The sequence below is a fragment of the Stenella coeruleoalba genome (assembly GCF_951394435.1).
Source record: "Stenella coeruleoalba genome assembly, chromosome: 14".
Lineage (NCBI taxonomy): Eukaryota > Metazoa > Chordata > Mammalia > Artiodactyla > Delphinidae > Stenella > Stenella coeruleoalba.
Window position 1 is genome coordinate 86,444,472 of NC_137160.1, and position 20,450 is coordinate 86,464,921.

At 47.6% G+C, this 20,450-nt stretch overlaps 2 protein-coding genes across 2 annotated transcripts in view; one reads left to right on the forward strand and one right to left on the reverse strand.

Annotated features, from left to right (window-relative positions):
- Window positions 1–3,951, forward strand: part of TMEM132C (transmembrane protein 132C) — a 370,899-nt gene extending 366,948 nt beyond the window's left edge. Inside the window, exon 9 of the mRNA XM_079941945.1 lies at window positions 847–3,951. Coding sequence (XP_079798071.1) covers window positions 847–2,010 — 1,164 coding nt within the window. The 3' untranslated portion in view covers window positions 2,011–3,951. The remainder of the gene's footprint in view (window positions 1–846) is intronic.
- SLC15A4 (solute carrier family 15 member 4) overlaps window positions 1–20,450 on the reverse strand; it is a 121,643-nt gene that overhangs the window by 26,097 nt on the left and 75,096 nt on the right. The gene's annotated exons all lie outside the window — the stretch shown is intronic.

Here is a 20,450-nt window from a genome sequence, read left to right on the forward strand (position 1 = left end):
TCAGAGTCAAAGGCAGCCAGGAGATTGACTAGCAGCCAAGACTAAGACTCGAGATGAACTGGCTGGACTCACACCCAGCTCTGTCACTTAGCGGTGGAAACCTGAGTGAGCCTTGGGTCCCCCCTGTGATCCAGTCTACTCACCTGCAGAATGAGAAGTATAGATAATAGTGTGTACCTTGTATACTGTTGTGGTGATTAAATGAGTTGATAATGAAAACCACGTAGAACAGTGGCTGGTACCCAGGAAGCACTATGGACACCTTAGCTACCATCATCCCCATGGCGGCTGGAATAATGGCGCACCATAGATGGCCACGTGTGATTCCTAGACCCTGTGAATACGGCACCTGATGTGCCAAAGGGGACTTTGCAGATGTGATTAAGGATCTTGAGATGGACAGATTACCATGGATTATGCGGAGAACGGAACATACTGAACTCAATGTCATCACAAGGGTTCTGATAGGAGGGGGGACATCAGAGCGAGGCGTAGGATAATGTGAAGACCCAGCAGACGCGCTCAAGTGACGTCGCTGGTGATAAGTTCAGTGGAGCCTGAATTCAGGGAGGGCTTTCTGTGGGGTCTTTTCCCTGGGTAAGGATTACACTGGAGCTGTCACTGCCTGTCCACATTGGTTCTTGTTTCCGTTAAGGTGATTCTCGGATCTTGATATAAAACCTGGATTTTTTTCCCCAGGTTCATCAGCCACCAGGTCTGGATTTTAAGTCCTGCCCCTAAGTCTTTGGGTTCTGTTCTAGCATGGCGGCAGGCGCGATCCCCAGAGAAGAGGCGTCCGCCCCCCCTCGCCTCCCCGTGGCTTTCTAACTGCCCCTCTCCCTGCAGGAAGCCGTGCTCAGCACTTGGCTGCAGTTCAGCGATGGCTCAGTGACGCCCCTGGACATCTACGACACCAAGGACTTCACCCTGACCGCCACGTCCCTGGACGAGGCCGTCGTGTCAGTCCCCCAGCCCCGCTCGCCCAGGTGGCCCGTTGTCATGGCCGAAGGGGAAGGCCAGGGACCCCTGGTCCGAGTGGACCTGACCATCGCGGAGGCTTGCCAGAAATCCAAACGCAAGAGCGTCCTGGCCGTGGGCGTCGGCACTGTCAGGGTCAAGTTCGGCCAGAATGACGCCGACTCCAGCCCCGGCGGGGCCTACGAGGAGGCCGAGATGAAGAACCACGCCAGCGGCCGGCGCCAGAAGGGCCAGGAGGGGCCCTGGTACGGCAGCTCCTCCGCGGAGCGCGACGACGGGGCCCCCCGGAGGGGCAGCCCCACGGCCAAGTCGCTGCTGGACAACAAGGTGGGCAAGAACAGCCGGCTGGACGGGGCCCGGCTGGCGGGCGAGGGCCAGCTGCAGACCATCCCCATCGACTTCGCCAACTTCCCGGCACAGGTGGACCTGCCGCGGGCGGGGGGCGGGCCGGGGGCCGGCGACCTGGTGCAGGCGCCCCGCGGCCTGAGCGACCTGGAGATCGGCATGTACGCCCTGCTGGGGGTCTTCTGCCTGGCCATTCTCGTCTTCCTCATCAACTGCGCCACCTTTGCCCTCAAGTACAGGCACAAGCAGGTGCCCCTGGAAGGCCAGGCCTCCGTGACCCACTCGCACGACTGGGTGTGGCTGGGCAACGAGGCGGAGCTCCTGGAGGACGTGGGCGACGGGTCCCCCCGGCAGGACGAGCACACGACCGTCATAGACGAGAGCGACCGCCTCCTGCTCAACGGAGGTTCCCAAAAGCACGGGCACAGCCAGGTCCCCAGGCCTGCCGACTCCGGGGACAGACAGGGCAAGGACCAGAAGCTCGAGCCCCTGCACTCACCCACCTCCAAGAGGAAAAAGGTGAAGTTCACCACCTTCACCACCATCCCCGCCGACGACAGCTGTCCCACCGTGAACTCCATCCTCGGCGGGACCGACGAGGACATCCAGTGGGTGCGCCAGGACGTGGGCGTGGGCGCCCCCAAAGAGCTCAGAGAACACCTGGAGAAGTTCAAGGACAAAGCCTAGGCCCCTCTGGCCGAAGGGCCAGCGCTTGGACACCCTCCTTCGGTTCCAGAGTAGCTCTGGGGCTGAACAGGGAATCGTTGGGGTCCCCCTTCGAAACCAGTTGGAAATTCTGAAGCCGGAAAGGGACATTTTTTTGTAATCAGAGGTTGATGACGACAGATGTTCGCAAGTAGGCGGAATAAACTCGGGGAAGGGAGCTTCTTGGAGACGTTTGACCTGCGCAGGGCCAAATTGGGAAGGTTATTTTATGAGTCAAAATATAACCCAGACAAGCTACCAAAAAGTATTTGTTAAAAAAAAAAAAAGCAAAAAGACAAATAAAAAGACAAGTAATCATCTGTTTATATTTCTAATAAAGGAGCAAAATATATTAAAACTAGGGCCTGCTAAGAGACATTTTCCGTTTTAATTCAGTATTCCTTTCCTTTTCCGAGGACAGCCTTGGACTGTCACCCTGGGCTTGGGGAGGAGACGTTTCTGAATATTGGTTGCCTCTTGGGATAGACCTGAGGAGTTTTACATCTCTACTTAATAATCTTTTCTTTTTCCACATTCTCTTTTTTCCCCTCCTTTTTTCTTTTTGTGTCTTAGACTTCCACTTGATTTATATTTAATGTCTATTCCTGAGAATCCAATGGTATATTTTCCTAAATTAAACAAATTATATTCCTAAACATCCGATGAATGCTTAGCAACGATGTCAGTTAATCCACTCTTTAAGGATTGCGTTTGATGCTTTTCTGTATCCCTCCAGCCTTGTTGATATTTGCCGGGTTTTCTACAATCAGGGGGAGTTCTCAGAGCCTTTGGGGGGATGGGGGAAGATGCCTTCACCCATCCCCACTACACCCACCACAGGGCCAAAGCCAGTGGGTAGGACACTGGCAGAGGCTGGACCCGTGGGACACAGCCAATAGCACAGAGCCCAGCCAGGTTCCCCTGACCCCTCCAGGACTCCATCACTGGTGTCGTGCGGATGCTTCTCCCAGGGGAAGATGAGGTCCGATCCACAGGAGAGAAACCAGACCCAAGAGTCACGAGCACGAGCCTCACAGGGTAGATCTATCCCGAGACATGCTGCTATTGCCAAATGAACAAGGATAAAAAAAACTGAGGGTTTTTCCGTTGTTTTTCTTACTTCGTTAGGCAGGGTATATATACCAGCATAAACGGAAAACACGAACATCTACGTTAGATTGGCAATCAGCTGTGCTTTTTGGTACCAGCCTAGTCGTGTAGCAGCCCATTGCAAAATGCACTCATCCAAAGTGAAGTGTACGAGGCAGAGGAGACCACGAGGTAGGGGCACAAACCCCAATACTCCGTTCTGTCCGCAGCTGCTGGGGACGAAGCCGCCCGGCTGTCACGTGATGCTCTCCGTGGGGCGGCGCCCGCAGATACCGGGAGGAATGCTTCCTGTGTTTATTTTTTTAATTACTAAAATCGATAGCTAAGAAAGGGTCCTCGAAGCCTCAATAACCTTAGCTGGACCTTTTAAAAAGATATTTCTAGCACATATTAGAGACGGGAAAAAGGAGCTATTTATTTATACCTGTGATGCCAATTGTCATTAAAACATTTTCCATGGCTTGACAAGTCAGTATCTTGTGGGCTGTCTCTTATTTCACTGAACTCCTATTATTTCTTCTCCCCGCCAAATGTACAACTTGTTAAAGAAATAAACCGTCTGCTGGTCTAGAAGGAAAACTATACACTGTCGGCTTGTTTGCCTCTTGGTTTCTGGGCTGATCCACAGTCATTCCTAACAAGGGAAACTTCCGGTCACCCATCCACTGTCATCTCCATCAGCAGTTCTCAGATGTGAGCATGCTCGGGGTCACCAGGAGAAAATGAGCGTCCTGACGTGTTCCAGGGTGATGCAGATGCTGTTTCCCCCCCTCCCCCCAGTGAACGTCCAATTCACATCGAAGGAGGAGGAGAGCCTGGACATTGAATGGAAAACTGTGTTGATCTCTCGTCTGGGGTAAAGGTGTACTTTTATTCCGATTATTTTTTGCATTTGTTGTTGTTTGAAGTTCCAGTGGGATTGTGGTTCCTTTGGCTGGTTGAGGGAAGAGAATTTTGGGGTTGAAGACAAGAGAGTGATGTTTTTAAATAAGTTTTATTTTTTTAATTTAAAAAATTATATAATTTTTTAACAACTTCATTGAAATATAATTGCTTTACATTGTTGTGTTAGTTGATGCTGTATAACAAAGTGAATCAGCTATACATATACATATATCCCCATACCTCCTCCCTCTTGCGTCTCCCTCCCTCCCACCCTCCCTGTCCCACCCCTCTAGGTGGTCACGAAGCACCCAAGCTGCTCTCCCTGTGCTATGCGGCTGCTTCCCACTAGCTGTCTGTTTTACATTTGGTAGTGAATATATGTCCATGCCACTCTCTCACTTCGTCCCAGCTTACCCTTCCCCCTCCCCGTGTCCTCAAGTCCGTTCTCTACATTTGAGTCTTTATTCCTGTCCTGCCCCTGGGTTCTTCAGAACTTTTTTTTTTTAGATTCCATATATATGTGTTAGCATACGGTATTTGTTTTTCTCTTTCTTACTTCACTCTGTATGACAGACTCTAGGTCCATCCACCTCACTACAAATAACTCAGTTTTGTTCCTTTTATGGCTGAGTAATATTCCATTGTATACATGTGCCACATCTTCTTTATCCATTCATCTGTCAATGGACACTTAGGTTGCTTCCATGTCCTGGCTATTGTAAATAGAGCTGCAGTGAACATTGTGGTACATGACTCTTTTTGAATTATGGTTTTCTCAGGGTATATGCCCAGTAGTGGGACTGCTGGGTTATATGGTAGTTCTATTTTTAGTTTTTTGAGAAGCCTGCCTACTAATAACAGCCTTATTGAGACATAGTTCACGTAACATAAAATGGACCCATTTAGAGTGTACAATTCAATGGTTGACAGTGGTGCATCACATCAATTTTAGAAAATTTTCATCATCCCAAGAAGAAACTCCATACTCATCAGATTTGCTCCCCATTTCCCCACCCCCTCACCAGATTCCCAGCCCCAGGCAACCACTGATCTACTCTCTGTCTGCATGGATTTGCCTGGGGGTGGTGTGGGGCTAGTATCTGTATCATTATGGGAGAGTCTGTGAGAAGCCGATGGGGTTCATATATTGTTACTGTTTTTTTGGGTTTTGGTTCTGGCCGCGACGCATGACCTTGTGGGATCCCAGTTCCCCAACCAGGGATTGAATCCGGACCCTCAGCAGTGAAAGCACGGAGTCCTAACTACTGGACCGCCAGGGAAGTCCCTGTGAGTGTTTCTTGTTTGTTTGTTTTTGTTTTCGTTTTGCGGTGCGCGGGCCTCTCACTGTTGTGGCCTCTTGCGGAGCGCAGGCTCAGCGGCATGTGGGATCTTCCCGGACCGGGGCACGAACCCGCGTCCCCTGCATCGGCAGGCGGACTCTCAACCACTGCGCCACCAGGGAAGCCCCCTGTGATTGTTTCTTAATCGAGGCACCAGGGGAGCTCTGTTCTCCCACAGCATGGCTGCACGTGGGTTGTCAAACAGCCTGCAGTACCTTCTTTTCTGTAGAAACCACGTCCACGCCTAAAGCAAGCTCCCTGCCTCGCCAGCTCAGGCATTGCTTTAAAAGAATCGGGCTTCAGATCAAGAGAAAGAGGACTGTGGTTGAGTCTAATGCTGGTTGCCTCACTTCTGCCCCAAGTTCAACTCTAAGAAAGGCCAGCTGGCGTCGGGCAGATACCTCCGCGGTCCACTGGGGTCAACCGAGCTACCCTGGTTCTGAGAGCCTGAGACAATGAGGCTGTGTGACAACCGCCTCCCTCAGGGAGCACATGCCATGGTGTCGGCAGAGCTAAGAGGCCGTGTTGGGGGGACCAGTGGGTCCCATTTCCCCTGGGACTGTCCTGCTTTTAAAACTGGAATCCTCTCAGGAGAAACAGGCTGCTTGGCCACCTGGTAGACGTAAGTGACTCCAACTATCATTAAAAACTTTCCGTTGGTCACTTCAGGCGATCAGGGCCTCATGGTGTCAAAATGTCTCTTTTATTGGAAATGTAAGACTCAAATACGACCTCGCCTAGGGAGGGACACAGCTCCAGTATTACCAGACCCTGAAAAAAATCGGGAGGTTCCTCAAGGACGTCTGCTCTCCTTCCTGCATCAGCGCTGCCCTTCCCGCCAAGCCCACCTACCCTTGGGATGTGAACGTGGGACCCCACGGAATGAGTCTGTAGGTGTCTGACCTCTGACTCCCTAGGATGGGTGTCAGCTCCACGCTGCACATAAGGTCCCAAGGGAGCTGAGTGTGCACCGTTTTAAATAAGGTGCTGCCTTTTTACGGTGATGTGAGCCTCTCAGACTGCCAGGTGGACAAAACAATCTTTCCAGATAGACAGTCTGCAGTTCTTCCTTCCTGCTAAAATGATCAAGTAGAACAAGGGTAGCTTGGCTGTTGGATGCTGGTCCCCTGATTCATGTCACATGCACTTATTGAGCACCTGCTGTGTGCCTGGTTTGGGGAACACACAAAGAATGGAGTAATTAACAAGTCCTCAAGGTGCGGCCAGTCAGAGGGTGGAAGCAGAGAAGGGGGCAGTTAGTTAAGCACAGGACGGCAGGGGGATCGGGGGGGAGGGCAGTGCCTTCACCCCCCGTTGCCCTATGTTCCCACCAGCTCGTCCACGCTCACCTGTAGACTCCAGCCAGACCGATGGCCTCTCAGAACACAAGGCTCTGAAGAAACAAACTGTCCTTTCTCGTAAGTGAGTAGATCTTGACTAATATTACAGTTGACCCTGCACAACGCGGGGGTTAGGGCCCCGACCCTCCCTGCACTGGAAAGTCCAAGTAGACCTTCCAGTCCACCCTTCTTATCCGTGATTCCCAATCAGTGGATTCAACCAACCCTGGATCTTGCAAGACTGTAGTATTTACCTTGGAAAAAATCCACGTATAAGTGGACCCTTGCAGTTCAAACACATGTTGTTGAAGGGTCAACTGTAATATTTATTAGCATTAATCTTTATTGTGATCAACAATAGTGTATTAACATAATTTGAATAATATTAACAATAACTACGAGAATAGTAATAATGAGACTCCATTTAACAAGTCTGGGTCAGACTGAGTATTAAACATCCTTAGTGTGTGTTGTTATTCACTCACAACAACCGTCTGAGGCATGTGTGTTTCCCCCCATATCAGAGGTGAGGAAACAGGCTCAGAGCATCCTTCTCAAGGTCAAGACTAGGAACTAGCTGAGCCACACTCAAAGCCGTGACCGTATCTCCAAAAACTGTGGTCTTGATTATTACACTAATACAAGCTTCACATATATTTTCTTGTGTTAAAAATGTAATCAAACTGACCGAAAAAAAGCAATTCAGGCTCATGACACAAAATCTAGAAAAGTAGAAGAAATAAAGAAAAAAAATGCCTCTGGTTCCTCCTCCCAGAACTAAAAATTAATAACTCATCTTACACACGCTTCAGTTTTTTTTCAAATGGTGGACATAATTTTGCACGGTCCTATTCATATTTTGAAAGTATACTGTTATAAACGTGACTTTTAAATTATTTTTCCACTTTGAAAAGTAGCCCAAGAGCATTGTAAACAGTTTATAAAAATGACCGAATTCACCCCCGTTGGAGCTTTGGTGACGTCCTTCTAGGTTTTTGCCCTCCGATGTCTTTTTTTCTTCCGTGGTTGAGATCAAAGTGCAAAAATTGCTTTTTAAGTATAATTAACAGGGAAAGTTACGCAGCCTGCAATCGGAGGTGATAGGGCTCCCATGTGCATGGGACAGACGGTGGGCTGCATGAGGGGACCCCTCGGGGCAGGGGGAAACTGGGCACTAAAATCCAGCCCAATCTTTGCTTGTCAATATACCTGCACCTGGAGGAGAAGCTTACGGCTCTCCTTTGAACAAGAATACCATCTGCTTGCCAAGCGGGCAGCCTGGGCTGCACTTTCCAAGTGGAGGCTACAGTTTACATCTTGCCCTTAACGGCAAACGGAGCCCTGGAAGATGAGGTGAAAGGAATCAAGGTGATGGCCAGCCTGCTTCAGTGAGTAGCCTGCCTTCTATGACGGTGATGAAGGAGTCGCTCATACAGACGAACTGTTCCATGGCTAATAATGACACAAGCGGCCTAAAGGCCACAGAACAGCTGTTTCAAGGCACTGGAGAGCACCTGCAGTTGAGACAATTTGGGACCTGGGAGCCGGGGCCTTTTGCTGCAGGGTTTGCGCCTGGACACACGTCTCCTCCAGTAACAGAATACAAAGAAACTATAAGGGACTAAAGATAACCGTGCATGAGCAGTTGGGGCAAATTACGGACAACAAGATACAAAAAGACCAAAAAAAAAAATCCAACTGCCACTTCTGAAGAGCCAGGAGCAAAAGCGGGGGGTTGGGAGCCAACGCAGGGCCGCGCATGCCCCCTGCACTCAACACCACCAAAGCGGGGGGCAGACCACCTGAGCCACGCCTCCAGCCCGACCCCTGGACACACCCCTCCCCTCACCCCATATAATGAGCCAGCTGCCCCCCACCCTCGGGGAGTGAGCGAGCAAGGGAAGCTGTTACTGGTTCCCGCTCCCCCCGCTGCAGCAGGGGCCCCAGTAAGGCCTTGCCTGAATTTCTTGTCTGGCCTCTGATCAATTTCTATTGATTAAGGAGGCCAAGAACCCTGGTCGGTACCACGGTGATGGAGACCGGAGGGCAAAGATCCCAGGGAGCGGGGACGGGCACAGAGATGAGCCCCATATCGGCCACCAAGCTCTCTCCTTGGGGTGTTGTCCACGCACACTGTATTGCTCAGAGGCTGAACCAAACACGACAGCCCAGAGCTTGCAATAGGCTTACCGGGCTGGATGGACAAATACTCTGTCCAGGACACCGGAGGCAACAGGGAACTGAGGGTCTGAAATTCCGGAAATAAGAGATTTGCAGGGAAGTGAGTCCAGTAAACAATTTCCTCTTCAGGAAATTTCCAGCTTCTCAGCTGGACGGAAAGCTAAGAAAGCGAGCCAGGGAGGTGTTAAAGGCTAAGCTGTTATGTGGGTGACCTCCTAGGACTCCTTCTGGTTCAGGGCCACCCCGGGAGGATGTAAATTCCCAGGCACTCCCTGGCGTCTATGCAAGGCAGCAAAGTGGGATTTGGTAAGAAAAAGCCTCAGGTGCTGGATCCTGGAAAGGAAAGCAGGTGAAATCGGGCACACGCGGGATGGTGCCCAGAGATGGGGATCCAGGCACTCTCCACTGTAAGTATTAATCAAATCTTCACACAGACCTTTGCACAGGTTTCAACTATGGCAGAAGAGTGGTAGCTGGGGCAGGGACAGCTCTGATGCGACACTCAAGGTGGCCAGGGAGGTCAGAGCAGGCCACTCTGAGGACATGTGGCCTGAAGCACGGGATTCCCTAGAGGCGTTAGGATGTGATCTAGATAAAACACCGGACAGAGGGAAGCACAGGGGCAAAGGCCCTGCACAGGGAGGTGAGCGCACGGCAAGGACCAGCCACTGAAAAACATGTGGCTGGAGAGATTGCTTTCCCAGCAGCACGGAAACGGGTTCATGCATATAAAAATTCACTCTCTCGGGCTTCCCTGGTGGCGCAGTGGTTGGGACTCCACCTGCCGATGCAGGGGACACGGGTTCGTGCCCCGGTCCGGGAAGATCCCACACGCCGCGGAGTGGCTGGGCCCGTGAGCCATGGCCGCTGAGCCTGCGCGTCCGGAGCCTGTGCTCCGCAACGGGAGAGGCCACAACAGTGAGAGGCCCGCGTACCGCAAAAAAAAAAAAAAAAATTCACTCTCTCTTCCCTCACAACTGTGGAGGACACAGCTCTACTGGGGACAGAGGCCAGAGGCCCAGATAATATATTGGCTTTTAAAATGCACATGTTTTCCAAGTTCTTTATTCAAACCTTTGGCCAAATAATAATGTTTTGGATTGCTCTCTGCATCTCAAAATTTCCACCTGGAAGAAGCTAAAATTGGGTGGTTTTCCTAAGTAAGTTCTTCTAAACACCAAACAAATAAACAGAAACCCCAAGGGCTGTGACAGTCACCTCCTGCTGTAGGAGTTCTCTGAGGTGGAGATGCTCACTTAAACGTTTGGATCTGCAAATGAACTTACTTACAAAACAAACAGACTTACAAACATAGAAGACAAACATATGGTTATCAAAGGGGAAAGCGGGGGAGGGATAAATTAGGAGTATGGGTTTAACAGATACACACCACTATATATAAAGTAGATAACCGGGACTTCCCTGGTGATGCAGTAGATAAGACTCTGTGCTCCTATGCAGGGAGCCCAGGTTTGATCCCTTGGCCAGGGAACTAGATCCCACATGCATGCCACAACTAAGAGTTTGCATGCCACATCTAAGGAGGCCGGGTGCCACAACTGGCAAGCCGCAAGTAAGGAACCTGCCTGCCTCAACTGAGACCCGACACAACCAAATAAATAAATTAATAAATACTTTTTAAAAATAGATAACCAACAAGAATTTACCGTGTAGCACAGGGAACTACATTCAGTATCTTGTAATAACCTATAGTGGAAAATAATCTGAAAAAGAATATATGTGTGTGTATATATATATCTGAATCACTTTGCTGTACACCTGAAACTAACACAATATTGTAAATCAACGATAGCTCAATAACTGAATAAATAAATTTGGATCAAGACTTTACGGAGTAGAACTAGGAGAAGAGGAAAGTCAGGTCATCCTGTTACCATTCTCTTTGAGACAGAACATTAGGTAATGTTTCAAAGAATGAAGCAAATTATGGCTTTGTATTTCAATTTATATTCTACCGACCAAAATGTTCTGTCCAAAAAGCCCTTTTTTTCCTCTGACAAAGAGGGCATTTGGGTGGAAAGAAATTACCAGACTGTGAAATTTCATTGATTTAAAAACTTGAGGTTAACTTCGGGGTCCAGATTTACATTTTCTCTCATTTATGTTGTCCTCTAAGTGAAGGGTGGGTTTGGAAGAGCCAGGCCGTGTTGAACGGTGAGATCTCAGGATGCTGTGACTTTCAGAGCTGCCTTCAGCCGTGGAAAGAGAGAGTCATTACATGAAATGACTGGATATAGTCAGGAAAACCGGGGCACAGACAGGATGAAATTCATTCATCTGTCCGTTCAATAAATACTGAGAACTTTCTATGAATAAGACACTCGTCTATGTAGTTGGAACAGTAGACAAGTAGACGAGAGGAATATACTTGGAAAGTATATTCTTAGAGGGAAAATAGATAAACTTGAGCTAAATCAATGAGACGCTATCAGACTGTGAAAACACGGTGCTATGAAGGAAATAAACAGAGCCGTGAGGAGTCATTGGACGCCATGCGTGGAAGGGCACTACTTTCCACAGGGTAGGTGTGAGACAACATTTAAGCGGAGAATTTAGGAATAAACCCAGCTATCCCTGGGTAACAGGGTTCCAGACAAAGAGAACGGTAGGTGCAAAAGCCTGAAGCAAGAATAAGCGGATGGCTGTATTAGAGAACTAGAAAAATGCCAGCATGGCTGCAAGGCAGAGGTTGCAGGATGAAGTGGTGGAGGATGATGCCAGCCCAGAATGGCATAGGAAGGGGAGCGGGCAACGTGGAGGCCTCTGGAGGCTTCTGAACAGGAGAGTGAACGTCCCTGAATCGTGCTGAAGAGATTGGTAGCATCATTGTGAGAGGAGAGCTTTGGGGAGAGCATCCCATCCGGATGGGGCTCATTCCACCCTGTGCTGCCTTCCTTCTTTTTCTCCTCTCACTTCCCCAGGTCCATTTCGGTGCCTCCTTGGAAGGAGCTATTGCAAAATTAATCACTCGCTCTCACATCCTTGTCCCAGATTTTGCATCCGGAGGAACTCAATCTGAGATGTAAGACCAGCAGGATTTGCTAATAGGTCACATCTAGGGTTGAGGAAAAGGAACGATTCTGGGATTTGTACTTGTGCAATTGGCAGATAGTCTATCCATTTACTAAGATGATGATTGAAAAATTAAAAAAAAAACTCCAACAAATGACATCTGTAGAAATTCCGTGGAGGTTTGAAGCCCAATCGTAGCAGAATGCTGGTTCTGTGTGGGATCAGGATCGCAGTATCAGGGCTGTGAAGCCAGCGTAAAGCAGCCGTCAGCCCTCTTCAACGTGTCGGTGTTTCTGCTGTGTGTTTTGCCTGTTTTTCTGGTTTTTTTTTTTTTTTTTTTGCTACGCGGGCCCCTAACTGTTGCGGCCTCTCCCGTTGCGGAGCACAGGCTCCGGACGCGCAGGCTCAGCGGCCATGGCTCACGGGCCCAGCCGCTCCGCGGCACGTGGGATCTTCCCGGACCGGGGCACGAACCCGTGTCCCCTGCATCGGAGGCGGACTCTCAACCACTCTGCCACCAGGGAAGCCCTTGTCTGGTGTTTGAATAAGTAGTATTCTTCTCTCTCCACCTCCCCTTGGATCTTTTTACCCGGTATAAATGAAGCGCCTTATCCCAGTGGAGTCCACAATCAGTTTCACACCCAGGAAAACAAACACAAATTGCTGCAGACCCTGCAGTTACATAAAAATTTTAGGACTAGGATGACTGGGATGCAAAGCAGTGTTTCAACACCTACGAGGCATTTTCCAATAAAGGAAGATCAATTACATGAAAAAGAAAATTGTAAGGGGGCTTCCCTGGTGGCGCAGTGGTTAAGAATCCGCCTGCCAACGCAGGGGACACGGGTTCGAGCCCTGGTCCGGGAAGATCCCACATGCCGTGGAGCAACTAAGCCCGTGCACCACAGCTACTGAGGCTGTGCCCTAGAGCCCGTGAGCCACAACTACTGAAGCCCGTGCGCCTAGAGCCTGAGCGCCACAACTACTGAGCCCATGCGCCACTACTATTGAAGCCCACACAGTCTAGGGCCTGTGCTCTGCAACCAGAGAAGCCACCGCAATGATAAGCCTGTGCACCGCAACAAAGAGTAGCCCCTGCTCACCGCAACTAGAGAAAGCCCACGTGCAGCAACGAAGACTGAACGCAGCCAAAAACAAGAAAACAAGTAAAAAAAAAAAGTTGTAATCACCCAGAGTCAAAGTTCAGAAGTAACAAATGAGATGATGTTCCTCGTTTCTACCCTAAATCACTCTTCCCTGTTTGTATCAAGGACACTCGTGGCCTCGGGTGGACATGGAAAGTTCTAGAATCTTCTGCTTCTTAATAACTGATTTAAATAATAAATAAACGACTTTATATAGTAAAAGCAAATGGGCTTCCAATTTAAACAACCTCAAGATACAAAAATTTATTTCTGGTGGGATGGCTTTTAGGCCACAAACTCAGGTCTGTAAAGTAATATCATTTTCTCGTTTATTTTCTGTAACTGAAATTAATTTTTCTCATGAAGTCTTTTACCTTTAGGGACAAGAGTTTAATTTCAAGCAATTCGGATTCTCCTCCTTGCTCCCCAAGGATGCATCTAAGTTCCAATAGGCTGAAGCAGTGCCATGAAATTATCCTGGGAGTGGGGCATGGGGACCATATCTAGTAGGGCCTCCTGTCCATGCAGGGGTCATTCCAACACAACCTTCCTCTAGGTCCAGCTCACGTTCAACTTACTCCCAAACTGCTCTAGAATTCCCCAGGATCATTCTAGGGCCCCTACTCCTTACCAGGTGTGAGGAAAACCTAGTGGGGCTATGAAGACTACTCCCCACTTCCACGCCACTCGTAAATGCATCAAAATCCTTTGCAACAAACCACTCTGGGGGGTAAGGGAAGTCTTTGAGGTAGGTGTTTAGGTATGTCTGCCTGAACAGAAATTAAATGATGGTAGAAGAGCTAAGATGCGTGTCTCACAGACTTGAGTTGAAATATTGAAATCTGTATTTGCGACATTTAATTTTTTAACATGGCATTAATCAGTCTCCTTCCTCAAAGCTTTGCTCTGCAAAAGGACCCACCAGAAGAGTCTTCAAAGAGGAAACATACATGCCATGTTTCGATTTTGCCCTACACACAATATTCAGGAACGCCGCAGTATACAGAGCAAAGTACACAGTTACAGCAGGCCGGTGGAAGCACAAGGTGGATTCTAGATAGTCAATGCACGTTGGCATGTTTACCCTTAGCTCAACGCTTAACATATAGGATGCCTCAGGAGACCTGAATGAATGGGCAAAAGGCGAAATGAGAGCCAGTCTAGGTAAGCCGTTGGCCCCCGATTAATGTTTTTGTCGAACATTTGTGGGAGTCTGATACAATACGTCCCTTCTTCTCGCACATGGTGGTCAAGGCAAAGAGTCAGGAATCAGACAGACCTGGTGCAAATCTGATTCTGCCACTTGCACGGGTTAGAATGTACAACTCAATCCTGAAAGAAATCATGGTCTTGCACAAACTTGTAAATGCCACCATTATGTTTGATTTGTAATTTCAGTTGGGTATGGCCCAAATTAACCTTCCTTGTTATTTTTAAGGAAGACATACTGATGTCTCAGGTATAATGACGATGGTGATGATGATGATGATAACAATAATAGTAATAACAACTTCTGGGAGTCTGAATAATGGCTCCCCAAAGATGCTGACATCCGAATTCTTAGAAGCTGTGAAAACTTTAACTTATTTGACAAAAGGGACTTTGCAAATGTGATTAAGGATCTGGAGATGGAATTGAAACAGGAGGGAAGGGGGCGGGGCACAACCTTTAAAAGAATGATACAGCCATAGGACATAACATAGACTGGTTAGAACCAGCTAGGTCCAGGATAGCAGAAGATTCGACTTCCGGTGGACCTGGAGCCTCATTATACGCTCATCGTAATGCATCAGCATCTATATGACACACCCACCAGCGCCATGACAGCTCTGAGGCCGACCATAAAAGGCCAGAAAGTGGGCGGTGGCTACATTCTTGGGAATCCCCACCCGTTCCCCGAAATACTTGGAATAATCCTCCACTCATTGGCCTATGAAACTACCCAGCCCATAAAAACTAACCACTCCGTATTGTGCAACCTCTCGCCTTCTGAGATGGCCCACACTCTGTGTTTCTCCCAAGGCCATTCTTGCCTTTTGAGACGGACTGCGTTCTGTCTATGGAATGTGTACCTCTCTAAATAAATCCACTTCTTACCTATCACTTTGTCTCTCACTGAATTCTTTCTGCCATAAGACTTAAAGAACCTGAGCCTCATTAAATCCTGAGACCAGGTGTGTGATCTCAATTAAAAGACCATGGGTTCAAGTCCCAGTCTGAGTTTGCACGGTTTTAGAAAGTACTACCCAGGATTATCCAAGTGGGTTCAATGTCATTGCAAGGGTCCTTCTAAGGGAAAGAGGGAGACGGGAGGGATACAGAGAAAAGGATGTGACAGGGAAGCAGAGGTCAGAGCAATGCAAACAAAAGGTCATGAGCTAAGGAATGCAAGGCTTCCTCTAGAAGGCAAAAGAAGCAAGAAAACGATTCTCCCCTGCAGTTTCCAGAAGGAACACAGCCCTGCCTACACCTTGACTTGAGGACTTCTGAGCTCCCGAAATATCAAAAACAGAACCAAAACATTTGCGTTGTTTTAAGCCACAAAGTGTGTCACTTGTTACAGCAGCGAGAGGAAACTCATACGTGGCCTCGTAGGGTTGTTATGAAGATTCGATGCTAATAGAACAAAGAACATTGAAAACTGCGTATGTATTGGGTCTGTTCCAAGTGCTTTAAACATATTAACTCATTTATTCCCTAGAACAAACCTATGGGGTAAGAGCATTACTAGTGCCACCCTTTTGCATATGAGAAAAGGGAATCACCAAGAGGCCCAGCTGCTTCGCGAGAGTCATCTGTCTGTTTAGGGGGTAAAGTCAGCACCGGAACTGGGCATCCTGGAGCCAGTGCTAAGCCCCTAACCACGGCACCGCACTGCCCCTCACGCAGAACAGCATGCAAGCCAGCTGCTTAGCACCGCGTGCCTGATGAGTGTTAAATAAATGTGAGCTATTCGTGAGTTTGATCTGATGTCTCTGAAACACTCTGTAAAAACCAGGTGTGCCACTCGAGCTCCCTGGCAGTGCACCTGGCAACAGCCCCAGCTGTTAGGATCATTGAGCCCACTGTTTGGGAAAGATCTTAAGCTCCATTTCAATTCTGAAACAAAAGGTCAGAACCAAAGAGTCAGCCACAGAGAGGCTACCAGTGTGAATCTCCACGTAATTGCAAACCTGCCCTGTGGGCCCCCTCCCATCTTCCCTCCCTCCCCTAATCTGACACCCTGCGTCATGTTCTTGAATCTATTTTCTCTCTTTGGTTAATTAAAGACAAGCAGATTGTAGGAAGAGTCCTGCTTCTTCTTGAGCGACCAATGAGATGACCACTCCTCTTAGCCAACAAACAACACTCCTGCCCCCCAGGGCTGCTGAGGACCCCAGGCTGCTCTGGCCAGGTGGGCAGGTACTGGGCCACCAGATGGTGAGGGAGTGAGAAAAGGACTGGAGAAGCTGAGGGCTCTGTTTTCTAGACTGCTCCCTCTGTCTGTGTGTCTGAGACAATTCTGTGTGTCCAGAGTTTGGGCAGACCACATATATGCTACATTGCCAGTCATGCCTGCCCTGACACATACATGATAATAACACAGATCCACCTGTTCTTGCTTCCTGCTCCAACATGCTAAGGACGGACTGTTGGGAAAGTACAGACGCTGGATTGGAGAAGTTATGACTGTCCCAATGGCATGGAGAGGACGTGGAATTCTAACCATAGATCAAGGAGAGGGTTGTGGCGGGGGGACCCGGTACAGCTCAAAAGTCTGACGCCCCTGGATTTAAAGCCTGGATCAGTCATTTCTTAATTCAGGGGGACCCTTGGCAAGGGAGACAGAGATTCTGTCCTTATTCCCTCTTGGGTATCCTGTGCTTTGCACATAGCAGTTTCTCAGTAAATATGTTGCCTGTATGAATAGATAAGAGACATTTCACGGTGCTCTTAGACCAGCACTGTCTATTAAAAACAAAATGTAAGCCACATATGTAAGTTAAAATTTTCTGGAGGCCACATTTTAAAAAGTAAAAAAAAAAATTAATTAATTTAAATATTTTATTTAAGCCAATTTACCTAAATTATTATCCTTTTGACATGTAATCAAATAAAAATTTGTCAATGGATATTTTGTATTTTTGGAGCAAATCTCCCAAATCCAGGCAATCCTGTGTAAATACAGGAAATCCCTAGTAAAATCCTGAGAGCACATCTCCGTTTGGACTCACCACATGCAACGTGCTCAGTAGTATTTGAAGGGGTTTGGAGTATGCCACGCCAATCATTTTGAGGTGAAGATAATTAAAAAGAAGCAAAACTCTCTGCCCTCTCCCTCTGTACCAGGAAGGGCGGGAAGATTCTGAATCACCGGACACAACTCTAGATAGAATCTTATCAGCCCAGAGACAGCACCAGGGAAATCTACGTAACAAACCTTACTAACGAGCCCTTTTCTCCCATGAATTTCCTCTATATATTCACCTTCAAACAACGTGCCACCTTTGGAAGCTCAAAGTCCCTTTTCTTTGTCTTGTCACTTCCATACAAAATGACTGTGCTTTTATTAAGATGCTTTAGTAGCCCAAGTTCTAAGCACCCTTTTGAATTACTCGTCACTGAGTTCTTCCCTGCGTATGCGCAATGAGCACGTGAATAAACTTCTGTTTGTTTTTCTCTTATTAGTCTAGTTCGCAAGGCTCCCGCCAAAGAACCGAGGCATCTGCAGTCACAGCCCGTTTGCTCCTGACCCCAATCTATGCACACAGGTCTGAATTTTTAAGCGTGCCCACAGAATGAGGGCTTTTTGTCCGATTCAACCTGTGCCTGCATTTCTAAAGAGCTGACTTTATGACTTCCAAAGGGGAGCCTCTGTAGCTTGGTGATTTCTCCTCATTTGGAGCAATTTAATGAAAAATGTAGAAATTCCTAATGCAACCGCGAGAATAGATCAGAGAAGATAAAGGAGAACGGTAGCCCAAAGGTCTCTTTTCTCATTAGCCAAGCATATTCTGCAGGTTTCGAGAAGGCATTCTCTCCTATTTGGTCTCGACTAGTTTATCTCCCTTCCCAGTTGAATAAAGTAACTCGTCTTAGTTACTTATTATTACTTTTCATTGAGCGGAAGAGAGAAGGGGGAATGCCAGGCCATTCAGACTTGGGGAGCAGAGAAAGAAGGATGGTATTTAACGAGAACTCAGGGATGCCCAAGAACTTCTCTCCCAGCCATCTCTTCCCTGCTTCCTTGCTGTTTTCATTTGTTGACCAGTTACTAACTGGCAAAAGAAGACACATAAAAAATCAATAAACATCTCAGAAATGGTCAAATGATTGCAAACGAAAGCAGTCTATCATCTGTCCTCTTCCAAATTGGCAATGATTGGTGTTGCAATTGTTTTACTGAAGTCACTCCAAATAGAGGGGGTTGTGGAGAGAGACGAATGTCACCAAACAGGATGGTGGGTGTTTAAATGTTATAAAATATCTGGAGAGCAACTGGCCAATTTTTTAAATGTGGATAAGCTGTTCCCAAACATGGATCGACTGCCAAAGAGAAGCAGACATACGAAGAAAAGCAAAGGCTCGGGCTTCCCTGGTGGCGCAGTGGTTGAGAGTCCGCCTGCCAATGCAGGGGACACAGGTTCGAGCCCCGGTCCGGGAGGATCCCACATGCCACGGAGCAACTAAGCCTGTGCGCCGCAACTACTGAGCCTGCGCTCTAGAGCCCATGAGCCATAACTACTGAGTCCACGTGCCACAACTACTGAAGCCCGCACGCCCAGAGCCCATGCTCTGCAACAAGAGAAGCCACCGCAATGAGAAGCCCGCATCTGCTCACGGCAACTAGAGAAAGCCCGCACGCAGCAACTAAGACCCAACGCAGCCAAAAATAAATAAATAAAATAAATAAATTTATAAAAAAAAAAAAAGAAAGAAGGGCTTCCCTGGTGGCGCAGTGGTTGAGAGTCCGCCTGCCGACGCAGGGGACACGGGTCCGTGCCCCGGTCCAGGAGGATCCCACATGCCGCGGAGCGGCTGGGCCCGTGAGCCATGGCCGCTGAGCCTGCGCGTCCGGAGCCTGTGCTCTGCAACGGGAGAGGCCGCAACAGTGAGAGGCCCGCTTACCACAAAAAAAAAAAAAAGCAAAGACTAATAAAAGTAAGCAGATGAATTGACCAGGTAGGAAACCAAGATAATTCAGAGAACAGAAGAGAGCTTAAAAAAATCCTAATTATCATCTTCAAATCAACTACCCAGAAAACAAGAATGTGATAAAGAAGCAATCAGGGAACCACAACCAGAAAAGTGCTCTTGGAAATTTAAAAGAAGATTTACTGAAACTAAACTGAAAATTAAGTTGGATGGCTGGAAGAAGAACTGGAGGAATTTTCCCAGAATATACAGCAAGGCAGCAGCTATGAGGAGCTCAAGAGACACTAGACCTAGTGGAAGGGAGAAAAATATCAAAGAAATAATAAAAATTTCCAGAGCAATAGAAAGACATGAATCTTAGAATAAGAGAATTTGTCTCATGGAAACACAACATGTTTTTAAAACACCCACATCTAACACATCCTCATGAGATTTAAGAACTTTCAAGATAAAGAGAATATACTAAGAGCTCCAAGAGAGAAAGAATTCACTTATAAAGGAATTCAGAATCAAGCTTGCATCAAACTTATCATGAATGGTGCTCAATGCTACAAAAATGTGGAATAATTCTTTCAAAGTCTAAGTAAATATATATAAAATAGATAACCAACAAGGACCTACTGTATAGCACAGGGAACTATACTCAATATCTTGTAATAACCTATAATGGAAAAGAATCTGAAAAAGAATAAATATATATGTATGTATAACTGAATCACTTTGCTGTGCACTTGAAACTAACACAGAGAATTCCCTGGTGGTCCAGTGTTTAGGACTCGGCACTGTCACTGCCAGGGGCCTGAGTCTGATCTCTGGGTGGGAAACTAACATCCCACAAGCCATGCCACATGGCCAAAAACAAAAAGAAACTAACGCAACATTGTAAATCAATTATATTTCAATAAAACTTTTTTTTTTAAGTCCAAGTAAAAATCTCTTTGAACCTAGGTAGTTAAGCCTTGCCAAACGATCATGTAAGAGTGAGGACAGAGTAAGTTCATTTTCAGATATGAAAAGACTCCCAAACCGAGCACATTATTGAAGATGTAAGTTGTGGATGAAAATGAGGGTGAAAAGCCCAAAGATGTGGGACCCAAGAAATGGGAGAACCAATTAGGGCGTCCACTGGAAAGAAAACTGCAGAATCTCTGCAGTAGCGGGAGGGAGCATTCATTCCAATTAAGCAAGAGGTCAGTGCCTCACTGGGGAATTTCTTCAAGAAGAAAAATGGAAGGATTTATTTCAGGAGATGG